Source organism: Protomyctophum bolini (genome assembly GCF_963924005.1).
Source record: "Protomyctophum bolini genome assembly, chromosome: 6".
NCBI classification, from domain to species: Eukaryota; Metazoa; Chordata; class Actinopteri; order Myctophiformes; family Myctophidae; genus Protomyctophum; species Protomyctophum bolini.
In genome coordinates this window covers 47,680,021-47,705,789 of record NC_137867.1, presented here as the reverse complement: position 1 = coordinate 47,705,789, position 25,769 = coordinate 47,680,021, and the positions used below count along the sequence as shown (strand labels likewise).

Sequence of the window (25,769 nt, the reverse complement as noted above, 5' to 3'; positions counted from 1 at the left end):
TTCTGGAACACAACACAACACACCGGGACCTTCTGGAACACAACACAGCACAGCACACCGGGCCTTCGCCAGTACAAGTCAGTGGGAGAGCGCCGCGGGGCGGTGATGAGTCAATGTTTACTAAATCAGCCCGTACGGGGTTTCAGCGGCCTGCGGGCGCCCACCCTGGCCCGGGGTTACATGGGGAGTCCTGGGGGTACATGGGGGAGTCCTGGCCCCTGGGGGAGTCCTGGGGGTACATGGGGGAGTCCTGGCCCCTGGGGGAGTCCTGGTGTCCTGGGGGTACATGGGGGAGTCCTGGCCCCTGGGGGTACATGGGGATGTCCTGGCCCCTGGGGGAGTCCTGGCCCCTGGGGGTACATGGGAGAGTCCTGGCCCCTGGGGGTACATGGGAGAGTCCTGGCCCCTGGGGGTACATGGAGAGTCCTGGCCCCTGGGGGTACATGGGGGGCATCCTGGCCCCTGGGTGTACATGGAGAGTCCTGGCCCCTGGGGGTACATGGGGGAGTCCTGGCCCCTGGGGGTACATGGAGAGTCCTGGCCCCTGGGGGTACATGGAGAGTCCTGGCCCCTGGGTGTACATGGAGAGTCCTGGCCCCTGGGTGTACATGGAGAGTCCTGGCCCCTGGGTGTACATGGAGAGTCCTGGCCCCTGGGGGTACATGGGGGAGTCCTGGCCCCTGGGGGTACATGGAGAGTCCTGGCCCCTGGGGGTACATGGAGAGTCCTGGCCCCTGGGGGTACATGGAGAGTCCTGGCCCCTGGGGGTACATGGAGAGTCCTGGCCCCTGGGTGTACATGGAGAGTCCTGGCCCCTGGGTGTACATGGAGAGTCCTGGCCCCTGGGGGTACATGGTTGTCAGGAGGAGAGCCCTCCCCCCCCCAGATAAACCTGATTAAGGGGAGCGGGACGGACGGACGGACGGACGTACTGTAGAGAGATTCGACACTGTAGAAATCGACATTTTCCTTTATCACGTACATGCAGATTATTCTAAACATGCTGGCTTCTCTCTCTCTCTCTCTCTCTCTCTCTCTCCAGAGTCCAGACATTCCGTCCTTCTGTCTCTCTCTCTCTCTCTCTCTCTCTCCGCCATCTTTGATTTGGACGCCCCCATCCTTCCATTTCCTTGACCGGCTGGCGGGCGGGTGGGCGGGCGGGGGTGGGGCTAGAAGTCACTATGGCAACGTTTTTTTTTTCTTTGGCACGTTTTCTTCACCGTCTCACGTGCTTTTAACGACTGACTGGTCAACGATATAAGAAGTGGTCAATACAGTAAGAGAGAAGCTGGTGGTGTGTGGGGGGGGGGGGGTGGGTGGTCGAGGAGGAGGTGGTGTTCACGGGCACATTAGACTATGGAAGGAAGGGTGGGTGGGTGGGGGGTATGCAGTGTGTGTGTGTGATAATAGGTGTGTGCGTTTGTGTCGTGTGTGTGTGTGTGTGTTTCCCCTCCCCCCATCATTCACAGGCCATTGCTGTTGCGGTGTGTGAGGGGCGGTTTGGACAGCTCCACGCCCCCCGCGCGACCCTTGCCGATGACCTTTGGGGCTCGGCGCAGCAGCTTCTGAGCCTCGGTGAACGCCTCGGTCAGCTCCTTCTTCCACTGGACGAACTCCGGGTCGCTCTGCACACACACACACACGCGCACGCACATACACACCGAACAACAAGGGTCATGTCTCATGTCACCAGTGTTGTTTTTGGCAGCACATTTTGATTTTAGTCTTTTGAAAAGTTTTCATTTAGTTTTAGTCACATTTTAGTCACCTGGAATGTCTTAGTGTTAGTCTAGTTTTAGTCGACTAAATCTACAGTTGATTTAGTCGACTAAAATGTATTTTGTCGGGCTTTGTGCCGTCGAAATGACAGATTTGACACATGCTGAAAATAACCGATCTACAAGCCCGGTTGTAAGAGGTTGCAACCAAGTGTAAATTCACTTATACTGGATCTCTTGTCTACTAGTACATTTTAGTCCTGTTTAGTCTTTCTTGACGAAATTGTCAGTATATTTAGTCTTAGTCTTAGTCATCATAGCTTAGTTTTCATTTAGTTTCTATTTAGTTTTTGTCCGTGAAAAAAGGTGGTCGACGAACATTTTTCGTCTTAGTTTTAGTCGACGAAAACAACACTGCATGTCACAAAGACCCAAGAATTAGATAAGCATTTGATACAGACTTATAGCATGTTATGTAGACGGCACTAGAATTGCATTTCATGTATTCATAGCACCTTATAGTATATATGTATAGTATAGTTTATAATATGTATAGTTTCATTATATAGATATTCCACTGTTACTTTCTTAGCTTACGCATGTTTCATGAACTTTTATGTATGTGATGTATTATTGCCATGCTTTTTGTTCTTGCTTAATGTAAATCGCTCTGGATTAAGAGCGTCTGATAAATGGATTAAGAGCGTCTGATAAATGGATTAAGAGCGTCTGATAAATGGATTAAGAGCGTCTGATAAATGGATTAAGAGCGTCTGATAAATGGATTAAGAGCGTCTGATAAATGGATTAAGAGCGTCTGATAAATGGATTAAGAGCGTCTGATAAATGCCTAAATTGTAAATGGGGAATGTCTTGATGTCTGCCTGGGATATATACTAAGCTCTTCATTTCTGACTTCTCTCGTCTGCCTCTCGTTCAAAAATATGAACGCGAGGGATTATTCCGCGATTTTATTGCATAACGATGGCGAGGTAAGCAGGCAAAAATATGTCTCCCGGTTTGTGTCCGAAACGGAAGGGGGGGTGGGGGGGGGGCTTTACAGAGTAAAAGCGGACATATCTTCCCCGGCACCCCGAGCTTCTATTTTGAAAGAAATCCCGGCGCTGATTGCGTTACGCTGGTACGTACCTCACACTGCAGCACAAACTGCTTCCCTCCTTTGATGCGAAGCAGGATGCACTTCTTGTCCTTAATCTGCGTCTCCTCCACCGACACGATCTGCTCCATGGTCAGCAGGTTTTGCTGTGGATCACAAACAACCAGATGAAATCAAATCCAACCGGCAGGAATGAAGAAAAAAAAAGAGGTGCCCCAAAGGGCGAAAGGGCCTTTCTGTGTGTTGGGAGTTTGCATGTTCTCCCCCTGTGTCCCCCTAGGGTAGGTATACCTTAACAAAAAAAACATACAGTAATCCTGGTCTCTAAACTGCCTCCCCCTGGCCAGCCGGGGCGCCTGATGGAGGGGAAAGGAACTGGTTGGAATAACATGTTCCTTCCACGCGCTACGTCCAACCAGGGAAACTCCCCCCTGTCAGGTGTAAAGGAGCAACTTGGACACTCAGGCATGAAGGAAGCATGAGTTAAGTCTGTTGCTCTCCCCAGGTTGGTGGAGGGTGTGTAGAGCCCAGGATCACATTAGATGATTGACACGGGGGTGAAAAATCAAATCCATCAGGAAGAAAAAAGAAAAGGACATTTTATAGTTTCTAGTCAAAATACGACGGGCTTAATAATCAGTCGTTGGGACAACATGGGTGGTGTTTGATTGAAGGTGTGTCGGTGTGTGTGGGCAAACAGACAGCGTTTACAACAGTACGGTCAAAAAGCTCGCACACCTGAAATCTGACTGCAATTACTACACAGCTTAGAGGTCGAACTACTGGACCGTGTGGTGCTCAAAGAGGACCCTTGGGATTCCTTAACCCATTTAGGCCTGACCCTTACTACGGAACGGGTTCCATTTGGTTCCATTTGAACGCTCTCAGAGTGACAGGGTCCTTGTTTGAGCACCACTGTGTAACTAGACTGAAAGCAGAGGGTCCTGAAACAGAGGGGGGTCCTGAAACAGAGGGTCCTGAAACAGAGGGTGGTCCTGAAACAGAGGGGGGTCCTGAAACAGAGGGTCCTGAAACAGGTCCTACTAGCAGGAGCTTGGCCCAGGGTGTGAAGGAAACAGGCTCTCTTCTACTGACACCTAGAGGAGGACACTGTCCACTACACCCACTGTTTCCCCAAAACAGTGGGTCGGGAGTCAGGACCCATTTAACCAAAAGAAAACATCACTTAAGTTGGTTGCACACTGGGAGAGTTTTTCGGAAAACAGACGGAAAAATGCCGCTAAAAATCAGAGAACGCGGCCAGTGTGCACTGCAGGGAACTTTACTCTACCAGTGTGCACTGCAGGGACCTTTACTCTACCAGTGTGCACTGCAGGGACCTTTACTCTACCAGTGTGCACTGCAGGGACCTTTACTCTACCAGTGTGCACTGCAGGGACCTTTACTCTACCAGTGTGCACTGCAGGGACCTTTACTCTACCAGTGTGCACTGCAGGGACCTTTACTCTACCAGTGTGCACTGCAGGGACCTTTACTCTACCAGTGTGCACTGCAGGGACCTTTACTCTACCAGTGTGCACTGCAGGGACCTTTACTCTACCAGTGTGCACTGCAGGGACCTTTACTCTACCAGTGTGCACTGCAGGGACCTTTACTCTACCAGTGTGCACTGCAGGGACCTTTACTCTACCAGTGTGCACTGCAGGGACCTTTACTCTACCAGTGTGCACTGCAGGGACCTTTACTCTACCAGTGTGCACTGCAGGGACCTTTACTCTACCAGTGTGCACTGCAGGGACCTTTACTCTACCAGTGTGCACTGCAGGGACCTTTACTCTACCAGTGTGCACTGCAGGGACCTTTACTCTACCAGTGTGCACTGCAGGGACCTTTACTCTACCAGTGTGCACTGCAGGGACCTTTACTCTACCAGTGTGCACTGCAGGGAACTTTACTCTACCAGTGTGCACTGCAGGGACCTTTACTCTACCAGTGTGCACTGCAGGGACCTTTACTCTACCAGTGTGCACTGCAGGGACCTTTACTCTACCAGTGTGCACTGCAGGGACCTTTACTCTACCAGTGTGCACTGCAGGGACCTTTACTCTACCAGTGTGCACTGCAGGGAACTTCACTCTACCTGGAGTATAATGGGGAGGGTTTTTTTGCCATTGTTGTTTTTTTTAAACACTTACCGTGTGCGTTTTAAAAGGTTTTAGCCACGTATCCTACGGACGGTGTGGAGTTTGGACAGACAGACACATTGTTCAGTCACTGACAGAGACACAGACAACACACAGATGGAGGTCCCCATCACGTTTGTTTTTGCTCCCGATCTGATTTCCGATCATTTGATTTTATGTTTTATCTAATAGTTTAATCTAATAGTTTAATTCTCATTCTTACTAGTCTTTATTACGTTTGAAATGTACTAGGTATTTGTATGCTAGTATGTCCTGTATATGTCAGTCCTGTTTGTATTGTTTGATGTTTGATGTTTGGGGACTGCAGATGGAAATTAGCTAAAGTCTTGCTAAATCTGGTATATAATATTTACACTGCATTTTTAATGTAATGTTCATCAATATACACTGTCCCCACCAAATAAACGAATAAAGTATGAGGACGTCTTTGAAAAAACAAACAAAAACAAACAAACAAACATTTTTTTGTGATTTTCATTTTTTTTTAAAAGACAAAAATAACATTGGGCACCCTGGGTCACTATTTTGAAAGTGTTGTGTGTGGGCACACAAAGCGTTAAGTGTGCACGTGTGTGTGTGTGTGTGTGTGTGTGTGTGTGTCTCACCCGTGACTCCCCCTCCCCCCTCCACTCCACTCGGTTGGGGAACAGGTAGAAGTAGCGTCGCTGCCACTGCGTGAGGAAGGGGTTTCCCAGCTTCAGCATGTAGCCGTGCATGATGCAGTCTTTACCCAGCGCATAGTCTGTAACACAACACAACATGATGCAGTCTTTACCCAGAGCATAGTCTGCAACACAACACAACATGATGCAGTCTTTACCCAGCGCATAGTCTGCAACACAACACAACATGATGCAGTCTTTACCCTTTACCCAGGGCATAGTCTGTAACACAACACAACATGATGCAGTCTTTACCCAGAGCATAGTCTGCAATACAACACAACATGATACAGTCTTTACCCAGCACATAGTCTGTAACACAACACAACATGATGCAGTCTTTACCCAGCGCATAGTCTGCAACACAACACAACATGATGCAGTCTTTACCCAGCGCATAGTCTGTAACACAACACACATGATACAGTCTTTACCCAGCGCATAGTCTGCAACACAACACACATGATACAGTCTTTACCCAGCGCATAGTCTGCAACACAACACACGGTCTGACGTTATGGCAGCGTTCATTTTTGTTTTCAGGGGAAAAGGCACGCTCTACTAAGACAGTTTTATATAGTTTCAGGCGTGTGCTGGGTGCAGATTTCAAAAGAACATAGAACATAGAAAATGAATTAAATCCGCACTTCCAGTCGAGTAAGGGCCGATTCATACTCCTATTTTAGAGCCGAATAAAAGTCGGTTCGGCTCTGTAGAGCCTACAATGTGACGTCATTTGAGGTTCGGTAGAGCCGAAATCATTTCGGCTCTACAGCGCCGAAACAGCGGTAAATTAGGAGTATGAATCGGCCCTAAGAGTCTTTATTCATAAAGAGTGTGCTCCACAGCAGCAGTCATATACCAGACAGACAAACGCGTTTCGGCGCGCGCAGGCCTTCGTCAGTGTCAAAATCGGCAGTAGCAACGGAAATTAATTTGTTTTTCAATTAGAAGGGACTATACAGCCGTGTCACATTATTAAAGACATACATAGTAGTTAGTGAACATACATATTATTATAAGAAATCATTGTCTTATTTCAGAATCCACATTACAAGAAAAGCTATTCATAGAAAACAGTTTAACACCAATTCTTCATTTAGACCTTTAGGAAATACAGTGTTTAAGAAATGGATCCAAAATCCTTCGCGTTCATTTTTTTTTTACCTTTACATTTTTATCCCACGATTTTGTAACCCAATTTTCAAGTTGCTCCTTTACACCTGACAGGGGGGAGTTTCCCTGGTTGGACGTATAGCGCGTGGAAAGGAACACGTTATTCCAACCAGTTCCTTTCCCCTCCATCAGGCGCCCCGGCTGGCCAGGGGGAGGCAGTTTAGTGACCAGGATTACTGCATGTTTTTTGTGAGGGTACCTACCCTAGGGGACACGGGGAGAAGATGCAAACTCCACACAGAAAGGCCCTTTCGCCAACCCCGCCTCGGCAGTGTTCATTTTAAGTTTCGGTTTTAGTCTAGTTTCAGTTGACTGTGCTGTGAGCTTGTAGATCTGCTATTTTCAGCATGCAACCAATTGTAAGATTACACATAGTGGCTCGATCTTTTGTCCACTATAGTCCCTTCCTATAACATTTCAGTCGAGTTTTTATTTGTTGACAAAATTGGCAGTATAGTTAGTGTTGGTTTTAGTCAATATAGCTTAGTTTTCATTTAGTTTCCATTTAGTTTTCGTCAGTGGAAAAACAAGTAGTCGACGGACATTTTTCGTCTTAGTTTTAGTCAACAGTGCTCAGTGGTGCAGACAGATCGTCTTAGTTTTAGTCAACAGTGCTCAGTGGTGCAGACAGATCGTCTTAGTTTTAGTCAACAGTGCTCAGTGGTGCAGACAGATCGTCTTAGTTTTAGTCAACAGTGCTCAGTGGTGCAGACAGATCGTCTTAGTTTTAGTCAAAAGTGCTCAGTGGTGCAGACAGATTGTCTTAGTTTTAGTCAACAGTGCTCAGTGGTGCAGACAGATCGTCTTAGTTTTAGTCAACAGTGCTCAGTGGTGCAGACAGATCGTCTTAGTTTTAGTCAACAGTGCTCAGTGGTGCAGAGTGCAGACAGATCGTCTTAGTTTTAGTCAACAGTGCTCAGTGGTGCAGACAGATCGTCTTAGTTTTAGTCAACAGTGCTCAGTGGTGCAGACAGATCGTCTTAGTTTTAGTCAACAGTGCTCAGTGGTGCAGACAGATCGTCTTAGTTTTAGTCAACAGTGCTCAGTGGTGCAGACAGATGATCTTAGTTTTAGTCAACAGTGCTCAGTGGTGCAGACAGATCGTCTTAGTTTTAGTCAACAGTGCTCAGTGGTGCAGACAGATCGTCTTAGTTTTAGTCAACAGTGCTCAGTGGTGCAGACAGATCGTCTTAGTTTTAGTCAACAGTGCTCAGTGGTGCCGACAGATGGTCTTAGTTTTAGTCAACAGTGCTCAGTGGTGCCGACAGATGGTCTTAGTTTTAGTCAACAGTGCTCAGTGGTGCAGACAGATCGTTTTAGTCAACAGTGCTCAGTGGTGCAGACAGATCGTCTTAGTTTTAGTCAACAGTGCTCAGTGGTGCAGACAGATCGTCTTAGTTTTAGTCAACAGTGCTCAGTGGTGCAGACAGATGGTCTTAGTTTTAGTCAACAGTGCTCAGTGGTGCAGACAGATGGTCTTAGTTTTAGTCAACAGTGCTCAGTGGTGCAGACAGATCGTCTTAGTTTTAGTCAACAGTGCTCAGTGGTGCCGACAGATGGTCTTAGTTTTAGTCAACAGTGCTCAGTGGTGCAGACAGATCGTCTTAGTTTTAGTCAACAGTGCTCAGTGGTGCAGACAGATCGTCTTAGTTTTAGTCAACAGTGCTCAGTGGTGCAGACAGATGGTCTTAGTTTTAGTCAACAGTGCTCAGTGGTGCCGACAGATCGTCTTAGTTTTAGTCAACAGTGCTCAGTGGTGCCGACAGATCGTCTTAGTTTTAGTCAACAGTGCTCAGTGGTGCAGACAGATCGTCTTAGTTTTAGTCAACAGTGCTCAGTGGTGCCGACAGATCGTCTTAGTTTTAGTCAACAGTGCTCAGTGGTGCCGACAGATGGTCTTAGTTTTAGTCAACAGTGCTCAGTGGTGCCGACAGATCGTCTTAGTTTTAGTCAACAGTGCTCAGTGGTGCAGACAGATGGTCTTAGTTTTAGTCAACAGTGCTCAGTGGTGCAGACAGATCGTCTTAGTTTTAGTCAACAGTGCTCAGTGGTGCCGACAGATGGCTCACCTTCTTCGTGGCCCAGCTGCTTGTTTTTGGCCCTCTTGCGAGCCTCGTTCTTATCGGTGTCGGAGTTGACCGCCTCGTAGACGGTCTCGGCGACCTCCTGCTGCCAGCGCTCCGAGATGACCAAGGGGAAGTTCTTATACAGCTCCTGGTCACTGTCCAGCAGCTATATGGAGTCAGGACACACAGAGGGGTAAGTTCTTATACAGCTCCTGGTCACTGTCCAGCAGCTATATGGAGTCAGGACACACAGAGGGGTAAGTTCTTATACAGCTCCTGGTCACTGTCCAGCAGCTATATGGAGTCAGGACACACAGAGGGGAAGTTCTTATACAGCTCCTGGTCACTGTCCAGCAGCTATATGGAGTCAGGACACACAGAGGGGAAGTTCTTATACAGCTCCTGGTCACTGTCCAGCAACCATGGAGTCAGGACACACAGAGGGGAAGTTCTTATACAGCTCCTGGTCACTGTCCAGCAGCTATATGGAGTCAGGACACACAGAGGGGTAAGTTCTTATACAGCTCCTGGTCACTGTCCAGCAGCTATATGGAGTCAGGACACACAGAGGGGAAGTTCTTATACAGCTCCTGGTCACTGTCCAGCAGCTATATGGAGTCAGGACACACAGAGGGGAAGTTCTTATACAGCTCCTGGTCACTGTCCAGCAGCTATATGGAGTCAGGACACACAGAGGGGAAGTTCTTATACAGCTCCTGGTCACTGTCCAGCAGCTATATGGAGTCAGGACACACAGAGGGGAAGTTCTTATACAGCTCCTGGTCACTGTCCAGCAGCTATATGGAGTCAGGACACACAGAGGGGAAGTTCTTATACAGCTCCTGGTCACTGTCCAGCAGCTATATGGAGTCAGGACACACAGAGGGGAAGTTCTTATACAGCTCCTGGTCACTGTCCAGCAGCTATATGGAGTCAGGACACACAGAGGGGAAGTTCTTATACAGCTCCTGGTCACTGTCCAGCAGCTATATGGAGTCAGGACACACAGAGGGGAAGTTCTTATACAGCTCCTGGTCACTGTCCAGCAACCATGGAGTCAGGACACACAGAGGGGAAGTTCTTATACAGCTCCTGGTCACTGTCCAGCAGCTATATGGAGTCAGGACACACAGAGTGTGGAGGGAAAGAAAGAAAGGTGTTACGCTGCTTTGTGTCTGACATTTGTGGCCAAATTTGACTGAGGGGATTGAGGAGCTGTCATTGGATCTTTCTGAATTTACGTTTTTTTTTCTCCCCATGTCATATGAATTAGGGAATCATAGCTTCAAATTGACATATTGGTTGTTCAGTTTGAACCACGAGTTGTGGAGATATGGCTTATAGAGTAATGTCTTGCAGAGAAACAGCGAGTTGAGAAAACGGGCTTGAAAGGTTCACTTCTGTGGTCTCTAACATTACACTCACCTAGCTACATGTTTAAGCATTTATTTCATATTTACATTATTTCGATCGATTATAGTCGATTTCAGCTCTGATATTTATTTCAGACATGCTCTAGCATGTGTGCTATTAACTCACAGGGATAGGGGGACAGCTAGTGTCCTTTTGTTGAAAAGCAGGACAGTGGGGGAAAATAACTAAATTATATTTTGACCTGAAATGTCCTTCTAGCCACGCTCCACAAGGGGGCAGCAGGACAAAGGCAGTAAGGCACTTCTCCACAGTAGAACCATAGAACCATAAGCCCAGTGAATTTACACACGCTCACGTTCTGAGGGCGGACAGGAGGGAGAGCGGTCACTTGGGGAAACCGGACCTGGGGAGAGCAACGGACTTGAACTCATGCTCCCTTCATGCCTGAGTGTCCAAGTTGCTCCTTTACACCTGACAGGGGGGAGTTTCCCTGGTTGGACATAGCGCGTGGAAGGAACACGTTATTCCAACCAGTTCCTTTCCCCTCCATCAGGTGCACCGGCTGGCCAGGGGGAGGCAGTTTAGAGACCAGGATTACTGCATGTTTTTGTGAGGGTACCTACCCTAGGGGACACGGGGAGAACATGCAAACTCCACACAGAAAGGCCCTTTCGCCAACCCCGCCTTGTCCTGTACTCTTAACGTCATTGAAGTAGGACTGCAATACAATGTCCCTGTCCCTCTAAAAAAGACCACCCCTGGGTCACGTTACATTGAAAGCCTATTTACATCACTGCGTGCATGCGTGCGTGTGTGTGTGTGTGTGTGTTACCTTAATGCCCTTGGTGTCCTCTTCATCGAAGGAGCCAATGTCAAAGGCGTCGGCAGCGTTCACCTCTCCTCTGGGAGGGATGAGGGGAGGAGAGTACTGGACAGAGGAACAGAGGCAGAACGTACTGACGTCAGACATATGGACACTCACAGGACAACATGACATATGGACCTTCACAGGACAAAAGGACACATCTAACGGGGCATGACCCAAAATAAATTGCAATAGTAAAGGTCCTTACACACTGGCGAATTAGCGACGCGATGCGAATAAGCGATCTGAAAATGCGAAATATTGCATGTTGCAGTTCGCCTGTGAATCTCTGCAAAATACGACACCAGAGCGAACAAATAAAGAGCGAAAACGGTCGCATTTTCGCACATTCGCCACTGATGTGGAAGCTTGCATGGACTCCAATTGTTTTTTTTTTAAATGCGAATTATTCGCACGAATATATCGCGTCGCCAATTCACCAGTGTGTAATGACCTTAATCGTTCAAGGTTATTTTTTTTATGATCCAAATAACATAAAAAATAGAGTATTATACATTTTTGATCATGGTAAAATTCTGTGATTGAAAGTTGGAGTACCATTTAAAACCTATATATTAAAAAGATAAATACATTTATTATGCTTTAAGTAGCATGTTGTACAATGTGTCAAACTAGGATTTATTCATGATTCTGAATCCATTCCAAGCATCAGTTCTGCATGAAAAACACTCTTTGGGCAACGAAAAATACCTACCTTTTTTTCACAGAGGAAAACTAAATGGAAACTAAATTAAATCTAAGCTATGATGACTAAAAACAAGACTAAATCTATTGACAATTTCGTCAACAAAAATAAAAACTAGATGGGCAGGGACGAGTGGACGAGAGATCCAGTACAAGTCATTTTACACTTGGTTGCATGCTGAAAACAGACTATCTACAAGCTCACAAGTTGTGAGCTTGTAGATCGGCTATTTTCAGCCAGTTTAAAATCAGTCATTACGGCGGCATAAAGGCCCGCCAAAATACATTTTAGTCGACTAAATCAACTGTAGATTTAGTCGACTAAAATCGTATGATATTTAGACTTAGACTAAAATGTGACTAAAACTAAAATTTGCTGCCAAAAACAAAAACACTGCCTGGCACCGTGTCATCGTAACGTGTCCAGACTTCTTCTCCACAGCTGATTGGCTGACGGCTAAACGAATAAACAACAGACTATTCCCTGAACTGAACTAAACAATGGAACTGATGCAGAAAATAGACACGCACGTGCACACACACACACACACACACACGTGCACACACACACACACACACACACACACACACACACACACACACACCCTACCTTCTGGAGGTACACCTGCTGCCAGTCTAAGTCTTTGAAAAATAGATGCTCCTTTACCTCTGGAGCCCTGTGGGTGTGGGGGGGGGGGGGGGGGGGAGAGAGAGAGAGAGAGAGAGAGAGAGAGAGAGAGAGAGAGAGAGAGAGAGAGAGAGAGAGAGAGAGAGAGAGAGAGAGAGAGAGAGAGAGAGAGAGAGAGAGAGACAGAGAGACATTCAAACATGTTATCCCACATCCATGCTCCAGGGGGCAGTGTTGGGCCACAGTTGATTCACATCAGGGCTAGAGTCACACACATGGAGGTTCATTCAGACAGTGGTTCCCAAAGTGTGGGGGGTCCGTAGACTTAATGTATGTCAAACTGGGGGTCCTTGAAATGAAAAAGGTTGAACGTGACCTGCTACAGCTGTACAAATGGGGGTCCGCAGGCTAATAAATGTTAATTTGGGGGTCCTTGACATGAAAACGTTTGAGAACCACTGCATTAGGAGACTCTGAGAGTGTTGGCTAACTTTAAAATACTTCCAAGTAAGAGTCTGTGCTTAAAGGGGAATACCACTAATTTTCAACATGTTACTATGTCATTATTATCTTAGAGGTGTTGTGTGGACATAATAAAAAAAGTCCCCCCATTCTGTGTTTCCTAGAACTGGAGGTCTGAATAACATCATTAACATGGTGAATTACCATGTGCACCATGCACAATCAATCAATGATTTTTTCCACAAAACACCTCTAAGGTATATATTAATGACATAGTAAAATGTTGACAATGAGTGGAATGCCCCTAAATCACTTAAATAAATCCTGCTGGAAACCAAAACGAGCGAGCTGGACATGGAAATGTAAAAGTATTATTTTCACTTAGAGCGTCGCTTTCATTTTTCCCCATAGACGTTTCCGAAAGTATTTATTTAAGACCTTTGAACCTCGGCAAAGCCAACTCGGCTATTCCTGACAAATCATGGCGATAAAATAAACACAATGTTTCAGGACGAAGAAAAATAATTAGAAAAAAGAAAAGAGTTTTTCTTCCTTCCTAATTATAACACTGTGCCGTGATTGGTCGAACACCCTTCCAGTGTGAAGAGCAGAGGACGGCTTGCTGTTCTCAACCTTTACAGCAGGGGGTTCCCAAAAGGTAGATCGCTCAGTGGCCTTGTGGTTAGAGTGTCCGCCCTGAGACCGGGAGGTCGGGGGTTCGATCCCCGGCCGGGTCATAAGACTGTAAAAATGGGACCCAGTGCCTCCCTGCTTGACACTCCGCATCAAAGGGTTGGATTGGGGGTGGGAAGTGAGGACGCTGGCGTCGACTGTTCGCCGCTTCACCTCCCAATGTATGGATGAATGAACCATTGTAAAGAGCTTTGAGTAAGCACGTAGTGCATAGAAAAGCGCTATAACAAAATATTATTATTATTATTATTACCAGTAGATCGCAGTAGATATTTTTGGCATCTGGCACTTTAATTAAATTGACTTGATTGATTGACATCAAAAAGGCCTGTCAGCTCAAACCCAAAATGCAATACTGTTGTTTTCAAGAGTGTTGCTGCTCACAATGTCGGTAGAAATTACAAATTAAATCCAAAACCGTTACCGGTTCAATTTGTCTCCCTCTATTTACCATTCCAAGTGCATTATACTGTATACGCAATGCCAGAACCCCTATTCCAAATCCGCCCCAGGTACATTTTTAAACTAACAGTATTATTTTCAGCAATGGAATTGTAATTTTTTCGGTGGGTACTGTAGATCTTGTTGAGCTGGTCATTTTCAAAGTAGCGCTCAAGTCAAAAAAGTGTGGGCACCCCATGGTTACAGACTCTCTGTTGCAGTAGAACGTTGTGCAAGACAGTCTGGCCTGAGAGACTAAGTGTGTGTGGTGTGTGCGTGTGTGTGTGTGTGTGTGCGTGCGTGCGTGCGTGCGTCACACGATGATAGCAGATCTCTACAAACACACAAGAAAACACACAATCGGCTTTCAGGTTACGGTTTAAAAAATAATAATAATGGCACTTTGTCGTTCGTAAAAAAACTGCTATTCTAAAATGTTCCTCATCCTCACAAGTATGGTGAAACAAATGTGCATGTGCATGCGCATGCCTGTGAGTGTGTGTGCATGCCTGTGTGTTAGTGCAGTGTGTGCCTGCGTGCGTGCATGTGTGTGTGTGTGTGTGTGTGCTCGTACCCTTGCCCCAGACAGCCCAGCCTCTTGGCCACGTCTCTCTGCAACAGTCCCTCCAGAAGCCCTTTCAGCTCCTCCGTGAAGGAATCTGGAAGCTCCACATTCTGCAGAGACCAGGAGGTTCAGTTAGACACAGACGCAGACACAAGACACAGACACAGACGTAGAAGACGCAACGCAACGCAAAATCAATTTCACCTCTCAACCACTCACCAGCCTGACGTCACCAACCCTACAGGGGGGTTCCCAGACTTTGACACACTGATTGTGTGTTAAAAGTGTTTTTTTCCCCCCAAAAAAATGGATAAGGAGTGGCACAAGATGTGTGTTTGTATCTCCCTGCTCTTATGTTGAGACATTTAGATCATGTTAAAGGTCATGTCTCTAACCTAGACACAGGATCTGACACAGTCAAGATTCGTCTATTTTTTGCTCCAACCTGTAATGCAACGTGGCCCCCTGGAGTGAGTGTGGGAAATATAGTGGCCCTCTCTCCATCGTCAAAGTTGCCCCCCCCCCCCCCCCCCCCTGGTCTACTGCAATGGCGCTATAGAGCGTCGCAGTCCCTCCCCCTTTCAGAACGACGAGTGGCCCAGGAAATAAATCCCAATGCATTTCTCCCATAGGCTTTTCTTAAAGTATTTATTTAAAGACGGTTACGTCGCGGACAAAGCCAACTCTGATCGTGACAAATCATGACAATGGCCGATCAAATAATTTATAAGAAGAAAAACAAAACAAATAGTGTTGTCTCCTGCCTTTATTTTCTTCTTTCTAATGATTTGATCGGCCCCAAAATATTGTGAGGGAGTCCCTGGAAGTAACAACATATTTTCAGATGGGGGGGTCGGCACGCCAAATACAAATACATATTTTTAGGGGGTCCTTGACATGAAAATGTTTGAGAACGACTGACATAATTAAAAACAGAGGACTTTGAAGACATCGGTAGAATTTGTCATCAGGACTAAATGGGTTAGAGAGGTGGTCCGTTCTATTCTTAGGCCCCGCTGTGGGTCAGTCAGGACCGGGTCACGCTGCGACACACACACACACACACGCAAACACACGCACACGCACACGCACACACACACACACACACACACACACACACACACACAGTCACACACACTCACACACAGTCACACACACTCACACACAGCGAGCGGGGATTACGGGGATGAAGCCGATCTAAGTGGCTGGATTGAAATCCTAATCTGGATTTATCATGACGTCGGTTAAGGCTGTGTGCTTTCTCTGGTTCAGAGGGTCGACCGGGGCTAGTTATATGCGTGTGTGTGTGTGTGTGTGCGTGCGTGTGCGTGTGTGCGTGCACAGGATGGAGAGAGAGAGAGAGAGAGAGAGAGACTAAGTCAATGTGTGAATGACATTGTGACGTTGTGCGTTAAGCCATTCTGACCTGAGATCAGATTCATACGAGGTTTCCACTGGACACACACACACTGGTCTGATGAACCCATTCTGACCTGAGATCAGATTCACACGAGGTTTCCACTGGACACACACTGGTCTGATGAACCCATTCTGACCTGAGATCAGATTTCTAAAAATGTCAGTCAGTAGATCTGCTAACATGATGCACCAAAAACGGGTTCCCGTTCAGAATGGGTTAAGCACTTAGAGCAGCACTATGTAACTTGTTTTAATGAATAAAATGTTATTTTTGTCTAATCTGCGTGGTAGACTATGTTAATGCCGTCTGTGCTGCTAGCCATTAGCATGAAGGAAGGTAACCTAGCTGTGCCACCATCCGCGTCCACTTTAACGCATTTTGGGGCGGGAACCCATTTTGGTGCTAGCATCATGCTATATGCTTTAGCTATTGAAAAATAGCAGATCTACAAGCTCATAGCGCGCCACCGAGTGGCGCGCTACGAGCTTGTAGCTCTGCTATTTTTTGAAAAATCGAAGAACGACTGACATGGAAACATAGCTTTTTCAGAAAACTGTCCTGATATAGAAGACATTTTTAGAATCTGATCTCCGGTCAGAACGGGTTAAAGAGAAGGAGTTTGCGAGCCGACACGTTCTGAGCTTATAGAGAGTTTATAAAAATAAAATAAAAACGATAACTATATGTGCCAAAAATAGGGATGCCAGGGTTAAGACAGGGCAACAGATACTGTTGTTCCAGATTGTGACGGAACAAACAGAAGTACAGCCTTCAGCTATTATGGTCCTAGAATGTGGAACAGCCTGCCTATAGGAGCTGGTCCTAGAATGTGGAACAGCCTGCCTAATGCCTATAGGAGCTGGTCCTAGAATGTGGAACAGCCTGCCTAATGCCTATGGAGCTGGTCCTAGAATGTGGAACAGCCTGCCTAATGCCTATAGGAGCTGGTCCTAGAATGTGGAACAGCCTGCCTAATGCCTATGGAGCTGGTCCTAGAATGTGGAACAGCCTGCCTAATGCCTATGGAGCTGGTCCTAGAATGTGGAACAGCCTGCCTAATGCCTATAGGAGCTGGTCCTAGAATGTGGAACAGCCTGCCTAATGCCTATGGAGCTGGTCCTAGAATGTGGAACAGCCTGCCTAATGCCTATAGGAGCTGGTCCTAGAATGTGGAACAGCCTGCCTAATGCCTATAGGAGCTGGTCCTAGAATGTGGAACAGCCTGCCTAATGCCTATAGGAGCTGGTCCTAGAATGTGGAACAGCCTGCCTAATGCCTATAGGAGCTGGTCCTAGAATGTGGAACAGCCTGCCTAATGCCTATAGGAGCTGGTTCTAAATTAATCTTAAAACAGCTTCCCCACCATCATTATCTTGTTAAACTTTAATCGTATTCATTTTTATTTGATTGCGCTTTTATTTTTCCTTGGTTTTTGAGGGGCGCTAGCCCCTCCTATATACAGCTTAAGGGCCGATTCATACTCCTATTTTAGAGCCGAATAAAAGTCGGTTCGGCTCTGTAGAGCCTACAATGTGACGTCATTTGGCTCTGTAGAGCCTACAATGTGACGTCATTTGGCTCTGTAGAGCCTACAATGTGACGTCATTTGGCTCTGTAGAGCCTACAATGTGACGTCATTTGGCTCTGTAGAGCCTACAATGTGATGTCATTTGGCTCTGTAGAGTCTACAATGTGACGTCATTTGAGGTTCGGGGGGGGTTACCGTCTTAAAGTCGTCTCTTCGGTGCTACTGAAAATTTCTGACGAGCCGAAATCATTTCGGCTCTACAGCACCGAAACAGTGGTAAAATAGGAGTATGAATCGGCCCTTAGTCCCCACAAAAGGACCGCAACACGAACATTAAATGCCGTCGACAATGAAGGGAAAATGTACATCATCTTGTCCGCCACACGGCTCATATTTTGCCATTGACAATGAAAGGAGAAATTACGTCACATATGACTTAAACTTGTGGCAACACAAACATTAACCCATTTTGGGCGGGAACCCCTTTTGGTGTTAAGATTATTCTATGCTTTAGCTATTGAGTGGCGCGCTACGAGCTTGTAGGTCTGCTATTTTTGAAAAATCGAAGTTCTGATCTCAGGTCAGAACGGGTTAAATGCCGGTATTGACAATGAAGGGAAACTTTACGTCATACGTAGACGAGCAAATCTGCTAACCAATCACATGAATTCAGTTGTTCATGAGATGATGTATGATAAGAGCGCCCCTCACTTCACACGCGTGTGATTATTTTCTTATTTCTATTCCCCGTGGAGATGGAGAGGCTGAGGTGAAGAGCCACACCTGCCACTACTTCTAATATATTGTTGTCCGCTCACAGTAATCGTATCGCGGATATTTACATTTACCGTGAAGTTGTCCTCTGTCATACACTAGGATATACAGTACAATAACTGGAACTCTACACAAATCCATTTGCCCAAAGCAGCAGATAAATTGGCAAATGTTCCCGCGAGAATAGTGATGCTGGCTGGGGGTTCAAGTGGCTATAACAAAAGTGGCATTTTTAAGTTTTAAGCATATTTTGATTATCGCTGTAATCAAGAGCCCCAGTCAGGGCCTTAGATTACGAGTGTTAGGATATATTAACCCATTCTGACCGGGAACCCGTTTTGGTGTTTAGCATCATGTTATGCTTTAGCTATTGAAAAATAGCAGATCTACAAGCTCGATCGAGCTTGTAGGTCTGCTATTTTTGAAAAATCTAAGAACGACTGACATTTTTTTAGAATCTGATCTCAGGTCAGAATGGGTTCATCAGACCAGTGTGTGTCCGCAGTGGAAACCTCGTATGAATCTGATCTCAGGTCAGAATGGGTTAATATTAATATATTATGTATCCTACTGTAACCAGCTTGGCTTGGTTGATTATTATCTAGAGTGGACGAGTGAATAGCTACTGTACGCCGCTGTGACATCCATGAGATTATGAGATTTGATTGATAAGCATTAATCCAGCATTACAAATAATTACATTTTGTTATTTTTCAGGGTTTTTTTTTTACTCGTGTGCTAGAAACCACGATCCGACGCACGCACGCTTAATAATAGTCCTTTTTTTTCCTCCTCAAAATGAGACAAACTACGATTATAGAACACTCCATCGTGCTAAGAAAAGTAATCCATCGCGCTAAGAAAAGTAATCCATTGCGCTAAGAAAAGTAATCCATCGCGCTAAGAAAAGTACTCCATCGCACATCGACCCGAAGCCTATAGAATGAAGATGTGGCTCAAACATGGATGGCTATCACCTCCGTGGTGTGGGGGACCTTGTAGGCTTGCTTACACTGCAACATTTCTCTGGCACTGGCGCCACCCTCTGGCCTGGAGGTAATGTGTTTGTTATGAGAACTTCCTTCGTTAACCCCGACTGTTGTCGTGGCCTGCTGACCGTTGTCGTGGCCTGCTGACCGTTCCGTTGTCGTGGCCTGCTGACCGTTCCGTTGTCGTGGCCTGCTGACCGTTGTCGTGGCAACACGCGTCACCTTGAGAAAAGTGTGCCCATGTATGCCACCGTGCCAACGGGCACATTTTCCGGCGCGTCTGGCGTCGGGCACCGTTGGTCGGGGTTGATTTCGTGGAAGACCGACAGATGGTCGCCGGGGCAGATGCTGCACGGGTGCGGCACTCTGCGCAGGGTGCAGTCCTCCGGGCGGTGCGCCCTGCCACATTTATGGCACCCTTTATGACGCTCCATCCAGCGGTCCTTCTCCTCCCTGGTCATCACTCGCAGGGCGGGGCATAGGTTGGTGTAGTGGTCGCCGGTATCGCAGACTGGACAGTACTTGTTGGGGGCGAGGCGGGCGGCGGGTGACGTCGGGTCCCTCTTGCCCCCCCCGCCGCCGCCACGGCGACGAGACTGACGAGCGGGCGACGTCGGCGGCTCCCTCCAGCCGCCGCGTCGATGAGACTGATCGTGGCGTTGGGGGTTTCCGCCGTGTTCCGCGAGGGGGGGGGGGGGCCTGTGGCCGTTGGATCTCCAGGGCGCTGATCCTCCTCTCCATGGCCCTCGTTGTCTCGCGGGTTCGCTCGGCCAACTCCAGGGTCAGTCGCCTGGCTTCCTCCCGGTCGCACCTGGCTTCCTCCCGGTCGCACCTGGCTTCCTCCCGGTCGCACCTGGCCTCTTCGCGGTCGTGCCTGGCCTCTTCGTCTCGCAGCCTGGCCTCCTCACGGAGGAAGGCCTGAATCGGAGCTACGAAACGGTTAGCTTCCATGACTCAGAAGACTCGAAGTTAGGGTCGCGGTACTCCTTATCGGGCTCGTTGGCTGGTGTTCGTCACAGCCGGAGATGTCCCGATAGAGCTAAATGTATATATTTATATAGCTACTGTAACCAACTTGGCTTCGTTGATTATCATCGAGAGCGGACGAGATCAGCTTTAAGATCTCGAGCGGTGAGATACGGCAACGTCCTTCGAACCTGCTCCGTTAACTCTGACTGCTCTCGTCTCTGGAAAGTCCACCTTTAAGAGGTTCAACGTGACGTCACGCTGCTCGAACTATGTCATGCTATGTCAAGGACTTCAGAGTAAAAAAAGCTAATGGGGATCCAGTCAATAAACAATAACAATAAACTTCAGAGTAAAAGCGGTCATGTCTTTCGGGCACCCCAGAGCTCCTATTTTGAAGGCATCCCGGCACCGATTGTGTACACATGACATAAGAAGTGAACCGTATGCAAATATAAAAAAGTTGTGGCAGTGAGTTAAAACCACAGTAAACAGAGAAGGCCAACTCTCTCTCTCTCTCTATCTCCTGGTAGGTGGAGTGTTGTACAGACAGTGTTTGAACCAGCTCTCTCTCTCTCTCTCTCTCTCTCTATCTCCTGGTAGGTGGAGCGTTGTACAGACAGTGTTTGAACCAGCGCTCTCTCTCTCTCTCTCTCTCTCTCTCTCTCTCTCTATCTATCTCCTGGTAGGTGGAGCGTTGTACAGACAGTGTTTGAACCAGCGCTCTCTCTCTCTCTCTCTATCTCCTGGTAGGTGGAGCGTTGTACAGACAGTGTTTGAACCAGCGCTCTCTCTCTCTCTCTCTCTCTCTCTCTCTCTCTATCTCCTGGTAGGTGGAGCGTTGTACAGACAGTGTTTGAACCAGCTCTCTCTCTCTCTCTCTCTCTATCTATCTCCTGGTAGGTGGAGCGTTGTACAGACAGTGTTTGAACCAGCTCTCTCTCTCTCTCTCTCTCTCTCTCTCTCTCTCTCTCTCTCTCTCTATCTATCTCCTGGTAGGTGGAGCGTTGTACAGACAGTGTTTGAACCAGCGCTCTCTCTCTCTCTCTCTCTCTCTCTATCTATCTCCTGGTAGGTGGAGCGTTGTACAGACAGTGTTTGAACCAGCGCTCTCTCTCTCTCTCTCTCTCTCTCTCTCTATCTATCTCCTGGTAGGTGGAGCGTTGTACAGACAGTGTTTGAACCAGCGCTCTCTCTCTCTCTCTCTCTCTCTCTCTATCTATCTCCTGGTAGGTGGAGCGTTGTACAGACAGTGTTTGAACCAGCGCTCTCTCTCTCTCTCTCTCTCTCTCTCTATCTCCTGGTAGGTGGAGCGTTGTACAGACAGTGTTTGAACCAGCGCTCTCTCTCTCTCTCTCTCTCTCTATCTCCTGGTAGGTGGAGCGTTGTACAGACAGTGTTTGAACCAGCTCTCTCTCTCTCTCTCTCTCTCTCTCTCTATCTATCTCCTGGTAGGTGGAGCGTTGTACAGACAGTGTTTGAACCAGCGCTCTCTCTCTCTCTCTCTCTCTCTCTCTCTATCTATCTCCTGGTAGGTGGAGCGTTGTACAGACAGTGTTTGAACCAGCGCTCTCTCTCTCTCTCTCTCTCTCTCTCTCTCTATCTATCTCCTGGTAGGTGGAGCGTTGTACAGACAGTGTTTGAACCAGCGCTCTCTCTCTCTCTCTCTCTCTCTCTCTCTCTATCTATCTCCTGGTAGGTGGAGCGTTGTACAGACAGTGTTTGAACCAGCGCTCTCTCTCTCTCTCTCTCTCTCTCTCTATCTATCTCCTGGTAGGTGGAGCGTTGTATAGACAGTGTTTGAACCAGCGCTCTCTCTCTCTCTATCTATCTATCTCCTGGTAGGTGGAGCGTTGTACAGACAGTGTTTGAACCAGCTCTCTCTCTCTCTCTCTCTCTCTCTATCTCCTGGTAGGTGGAGCGTTGTACAGACAGTGTTTGAACCAGCGCTCTCTCTCTCTATCTCTCTCTCTCTCGGACAGTGTTTGCATGCAGGGCTTGTTGTTGTTGTAGTGGAAGTCTTACCATAGTGAGCGTCATGCGGTCGATCTCATGTTTGTCTTTGGTCTTATGTTGCCTGAAAGGACTGTGCCTACAGAGAGACACACAGACACAGGACATGTCATCAACGGCCACACCAAACGCATACAAACACACCAAACGCATACAAAACACACCACTCTGAAACGGGCCCGTCCCAACGACCCGCGGGCCGGTAAGGAGCGCTCCGTCTACTCCATAGCCCATTTAGGACTGACGTCGGAAAGAATATAAATTCAAAGATTTGTGCCGCATTTTTACGATTTTTCAAAAAAATAACAGATCTACAAGCTCGTAGCGCGGCACTCGGTGGCGCGCTATGAGCTTGTAGATCATTACAGGTCGTGGTTCGTCTTCTTACCCTCGTAGCAGTTTGAAGAGCATGCAGCCCAGCGAGAACCAATCAGCACTGCTGTCATAGGCCGTCCCCTTCTGAAGGACCTCCGGGGCCATGTAACCATGGGTACCACTGCACCGCGCACGCACACACACACACACAGGGACACACCCACCCACACACACACAGGGACACACACACACACACACACACACACACACACACACACACATTACACAGCGTAGTGTCTCAGTAAACTATAGGATCATAGAATGCAGAGAGACAGTAAACCATAGGATCATAGAATGCAGAGAGACAGTAAACTATAGGATCATATAGAATGCAGAGAGACAGTAAACTATAGGATCATAGAATGCAGAGAGACAGTAAACTATAGGATCATAGAATGCAGAGAGACAGTAAACTATAGGATCATATAGAATGCAGAGAGACAGTAAACTATAGGATCATAGAATGCAGAGAGACAGTAAACTATAGGATCATAGAATGCAGAGAGACAGTGTAGTGTCTCAGTAAACTATAGGATCATAGAATGCAGAGAGACAGTAAACTATTGGATCATAGAATGCAGAGAGACAGTAAACTATAGGATCATAGAATGCAGAGAGACAGTAAACTATAGGATCATAGAATGCAGAGAGACAGTAAACTATAGGATCATAGAATGCAGAGAGACAGTGTAACGTCTCAGTAAACTATAGGATCATAGAATGCAGAGAGACAGTAAACTATAGGATCATAGAATGCAGAGAGACAGTAAACTATAGGATCATAGAATGCAGAGAGACAGTAAACTATAGGATCATAGAATGCAGAGAGACAGTAAACTATAGGATCATAGAATGCAGAGAGACAGTAAACTATAGGATCATAGAATGCAGAGAGACAGTAAACTATAGGATCATAGAATGCAGAGAGACAGTAAACTATAGGATCATAGAATGCAGAGAGACAGTAAACTATAGGATCATAGAATGCAGAGAGACAGTAAACTATAGGATCATAGAATGCAGAGAGACAGTAAACTATAGGATCATAGAATGCAGAGAGACAGTAAACTATAGGATCATAGAATGCAGAGAGACAGTAAACTATAGGATCATAGAATGCAGAGAGACAGTAAACTATAGGATCATAGAATGCAGAGAGACAGTAAACTATAGGATCATAGAATGCAGAGAGACAGTGTAGTGTCTCAGTAAACTATAGGATCATAGAATGCAGAGAGACAGTAAACTATTGGATCATAGAATGCAGAGAGACAGTAAACTATAGGATCATAGAATGCAGAGAGACAGTAAACTATAGGATCATAGAATGCAGAGAGACAGTAAACTATAGGATCATAGAATGCAGAGAGACAGTGTAACGTCTCAGTAAACTATAGGATCATAGAATGCAGAGAGACAGTAAACTATAGGATCATAGAATGCAGAGAGACAGTAAACTATAGGATCATAGAATGCAGAGAGACAGTAAACTATAGGATCATAGAATGCAGAGAGACAGTAAACTATAGGATCATAGAATGCAGAGAGACAGTAAACTATAGGATCATAGAATGCAGAGAGACAGTAAACTATAGGATCATAGAATGCAGAGAGACAGTAAACTATTGATCATAGAATGCAGAGAGACAGTAAACTATAGGATCGTAGAATGCAGAGAGACAGTAAACTATAGGATCATAGAATGCAGAGAGACAGGTAGTGTCTCAGTAAACTAACAGGATCATAGAATGCAGAGAGACAGTAAACTATTGGATCATAGAATGCAGAGAGACAGTAAACTATAGGATCATAGAATGCAGAGAGACAGTAAACTATAGGATCATAGATGCAGAGAGACGTAAACTATTGGATCATAGAATGCAGCGAGACAGTAACTATAGGATCATAGAATGCAGAGAGACAGTAAACGATAGGATCATAGAATGCAGAGAGACAGTAAACTATAGGATCATAGAATGCAGAGAGACAGTAAACTATAGGATCAAGAATGCAGAGAGACAGTAAACTATTGGATCATAGAATGCAGAGAGACAGTAACTATAGGATCATAGAATGCAGAGAGACAGTAACTATTGGATCATAGAATGCAGAGAGACAGTAAACTATAGGATCATAGAATGCAGAGAGACAGTAAACTATAGGATCATAGAATGCAGAGAGACAGTAAACTATAGGATCATAGAATGCAGAGAGACAGTGTAGCGTCTCAGTAATCTAGTAAGAGAGTGTCGACACTCGTGTTAACTCCCACTGTAACAATGGAATGCGGAAGTGCTCATTCTATCTCAATGGGATAGTTCCCAATGTGTGGAACTATAGCCCATAGGCACCCCGCTTTGTCTCAATGGGATAGTTCCAATGTGTGGAACTATAGCCCATAGCACCCCGCTTTGTCTCAATGGGATAGTTCCAATGTTTGGAACTATAGCCCATAATGGGACCCGCTTTGTCCTCATGGGATAGTTCCATGTTTGGAACTATAGCCCATAGGTACCCGCTTTGTCTCAATGGGGATAGTTCCAATGTTTGGAACTATAGCCCATAGGTACCCGCTTTGTCTCAATGGGATAGTTCCAATGTTTGGAACTATAGCCCATAGGTACCCGCTTTGTCTCAATGGGATAGTTCCAGTGTTTGGAACTATAGCCCATAGGCACCCGCTTTGTTTCAATGGGATAGTTCCAATGTTTGGAACTATAGCCCATAGGCACCCGCTTTGTCTCAATGGGATAGTTCCAATGTTTGGAACTATAGCCCATAGGCACCCGCTTTGCGGTGAGATCACAGTGTGTCGACACTCTCTTAGTACTTTCCACTCGGCCTGCGTTCACCGCTCTGTTTTGCAGTTAATCCTTCACTCGCTGTGGCCGTTTCAGAACACGATGTTTTAATGCTTGATTGGATGGAAAGAAATATCATAATTTTACCGCCGACTAATCGACAAAATTTTCGATTTGATGGTAGTCGAGTCGACTATCAAAAATCACGTTTGGTTAATGCCCTAACACACGCACACACACACACACACACGTGCGCGCACCATGTG

At 46.5% G+C, this 25,769-nt stretch overlaps 1 protein-coding gene across 2 annotated transcripts in view; it reads right to left on the bottom strand.

The window, feature by feature from the left end:
• Window positions 1-638: 638 nt before the first annotated feature.
• The window catches only part of grk3 (G protein-coupled receptor kinase 3), a 108,981-nt gene continuing 83,850 nt past the window's right edge, over window positions 639-25,769 (bottom strand). The window contains exons 13-21 of one of the 2 annotated variants that reach the window (XM_080765901.1): window positions 22,716-22,823; window positions 22,340-22,406; window positions 14,647-14,747; window positions 12,459-12,525; window positions 11,111-11,206; window positions 8,908-9,070; window positions 5,606-5,742; window positions 2,868-2,981; window positions 639-1,625 (exon numbers count right to left, since the gene is read on the bottom strand). In XM_080765901.1, the coding sequence (XP_080622027.1) occupies window positions 1,464-1,625; window positions 2,868-2,981; window positions 5,606-5,742; window positions 8,908-9,070; window positions 11,111-11,206; window positions 12,459-12,525; window positions 14,647-14,747; window positions 22,340-22,406; window positions 22,716-22,823 (1,015 nt within the window). In that variant the 3' untranslated portion in view covers window positions 639-1,463. The remainder of the gene's footprint in view (window positions 1,626-2,867; window positions 2,982-5,605; window positions 5,743-8,907; window positions 9,071-11,110; window positions 11,207-12,458; window positions 12,526-14,646; window positions 14,748-22,339; window positions 22,407-22,715; window positions 22,824-25,769) is intronic. The other variant, XM_080765900.1, reaches the window with a different exon arrangement.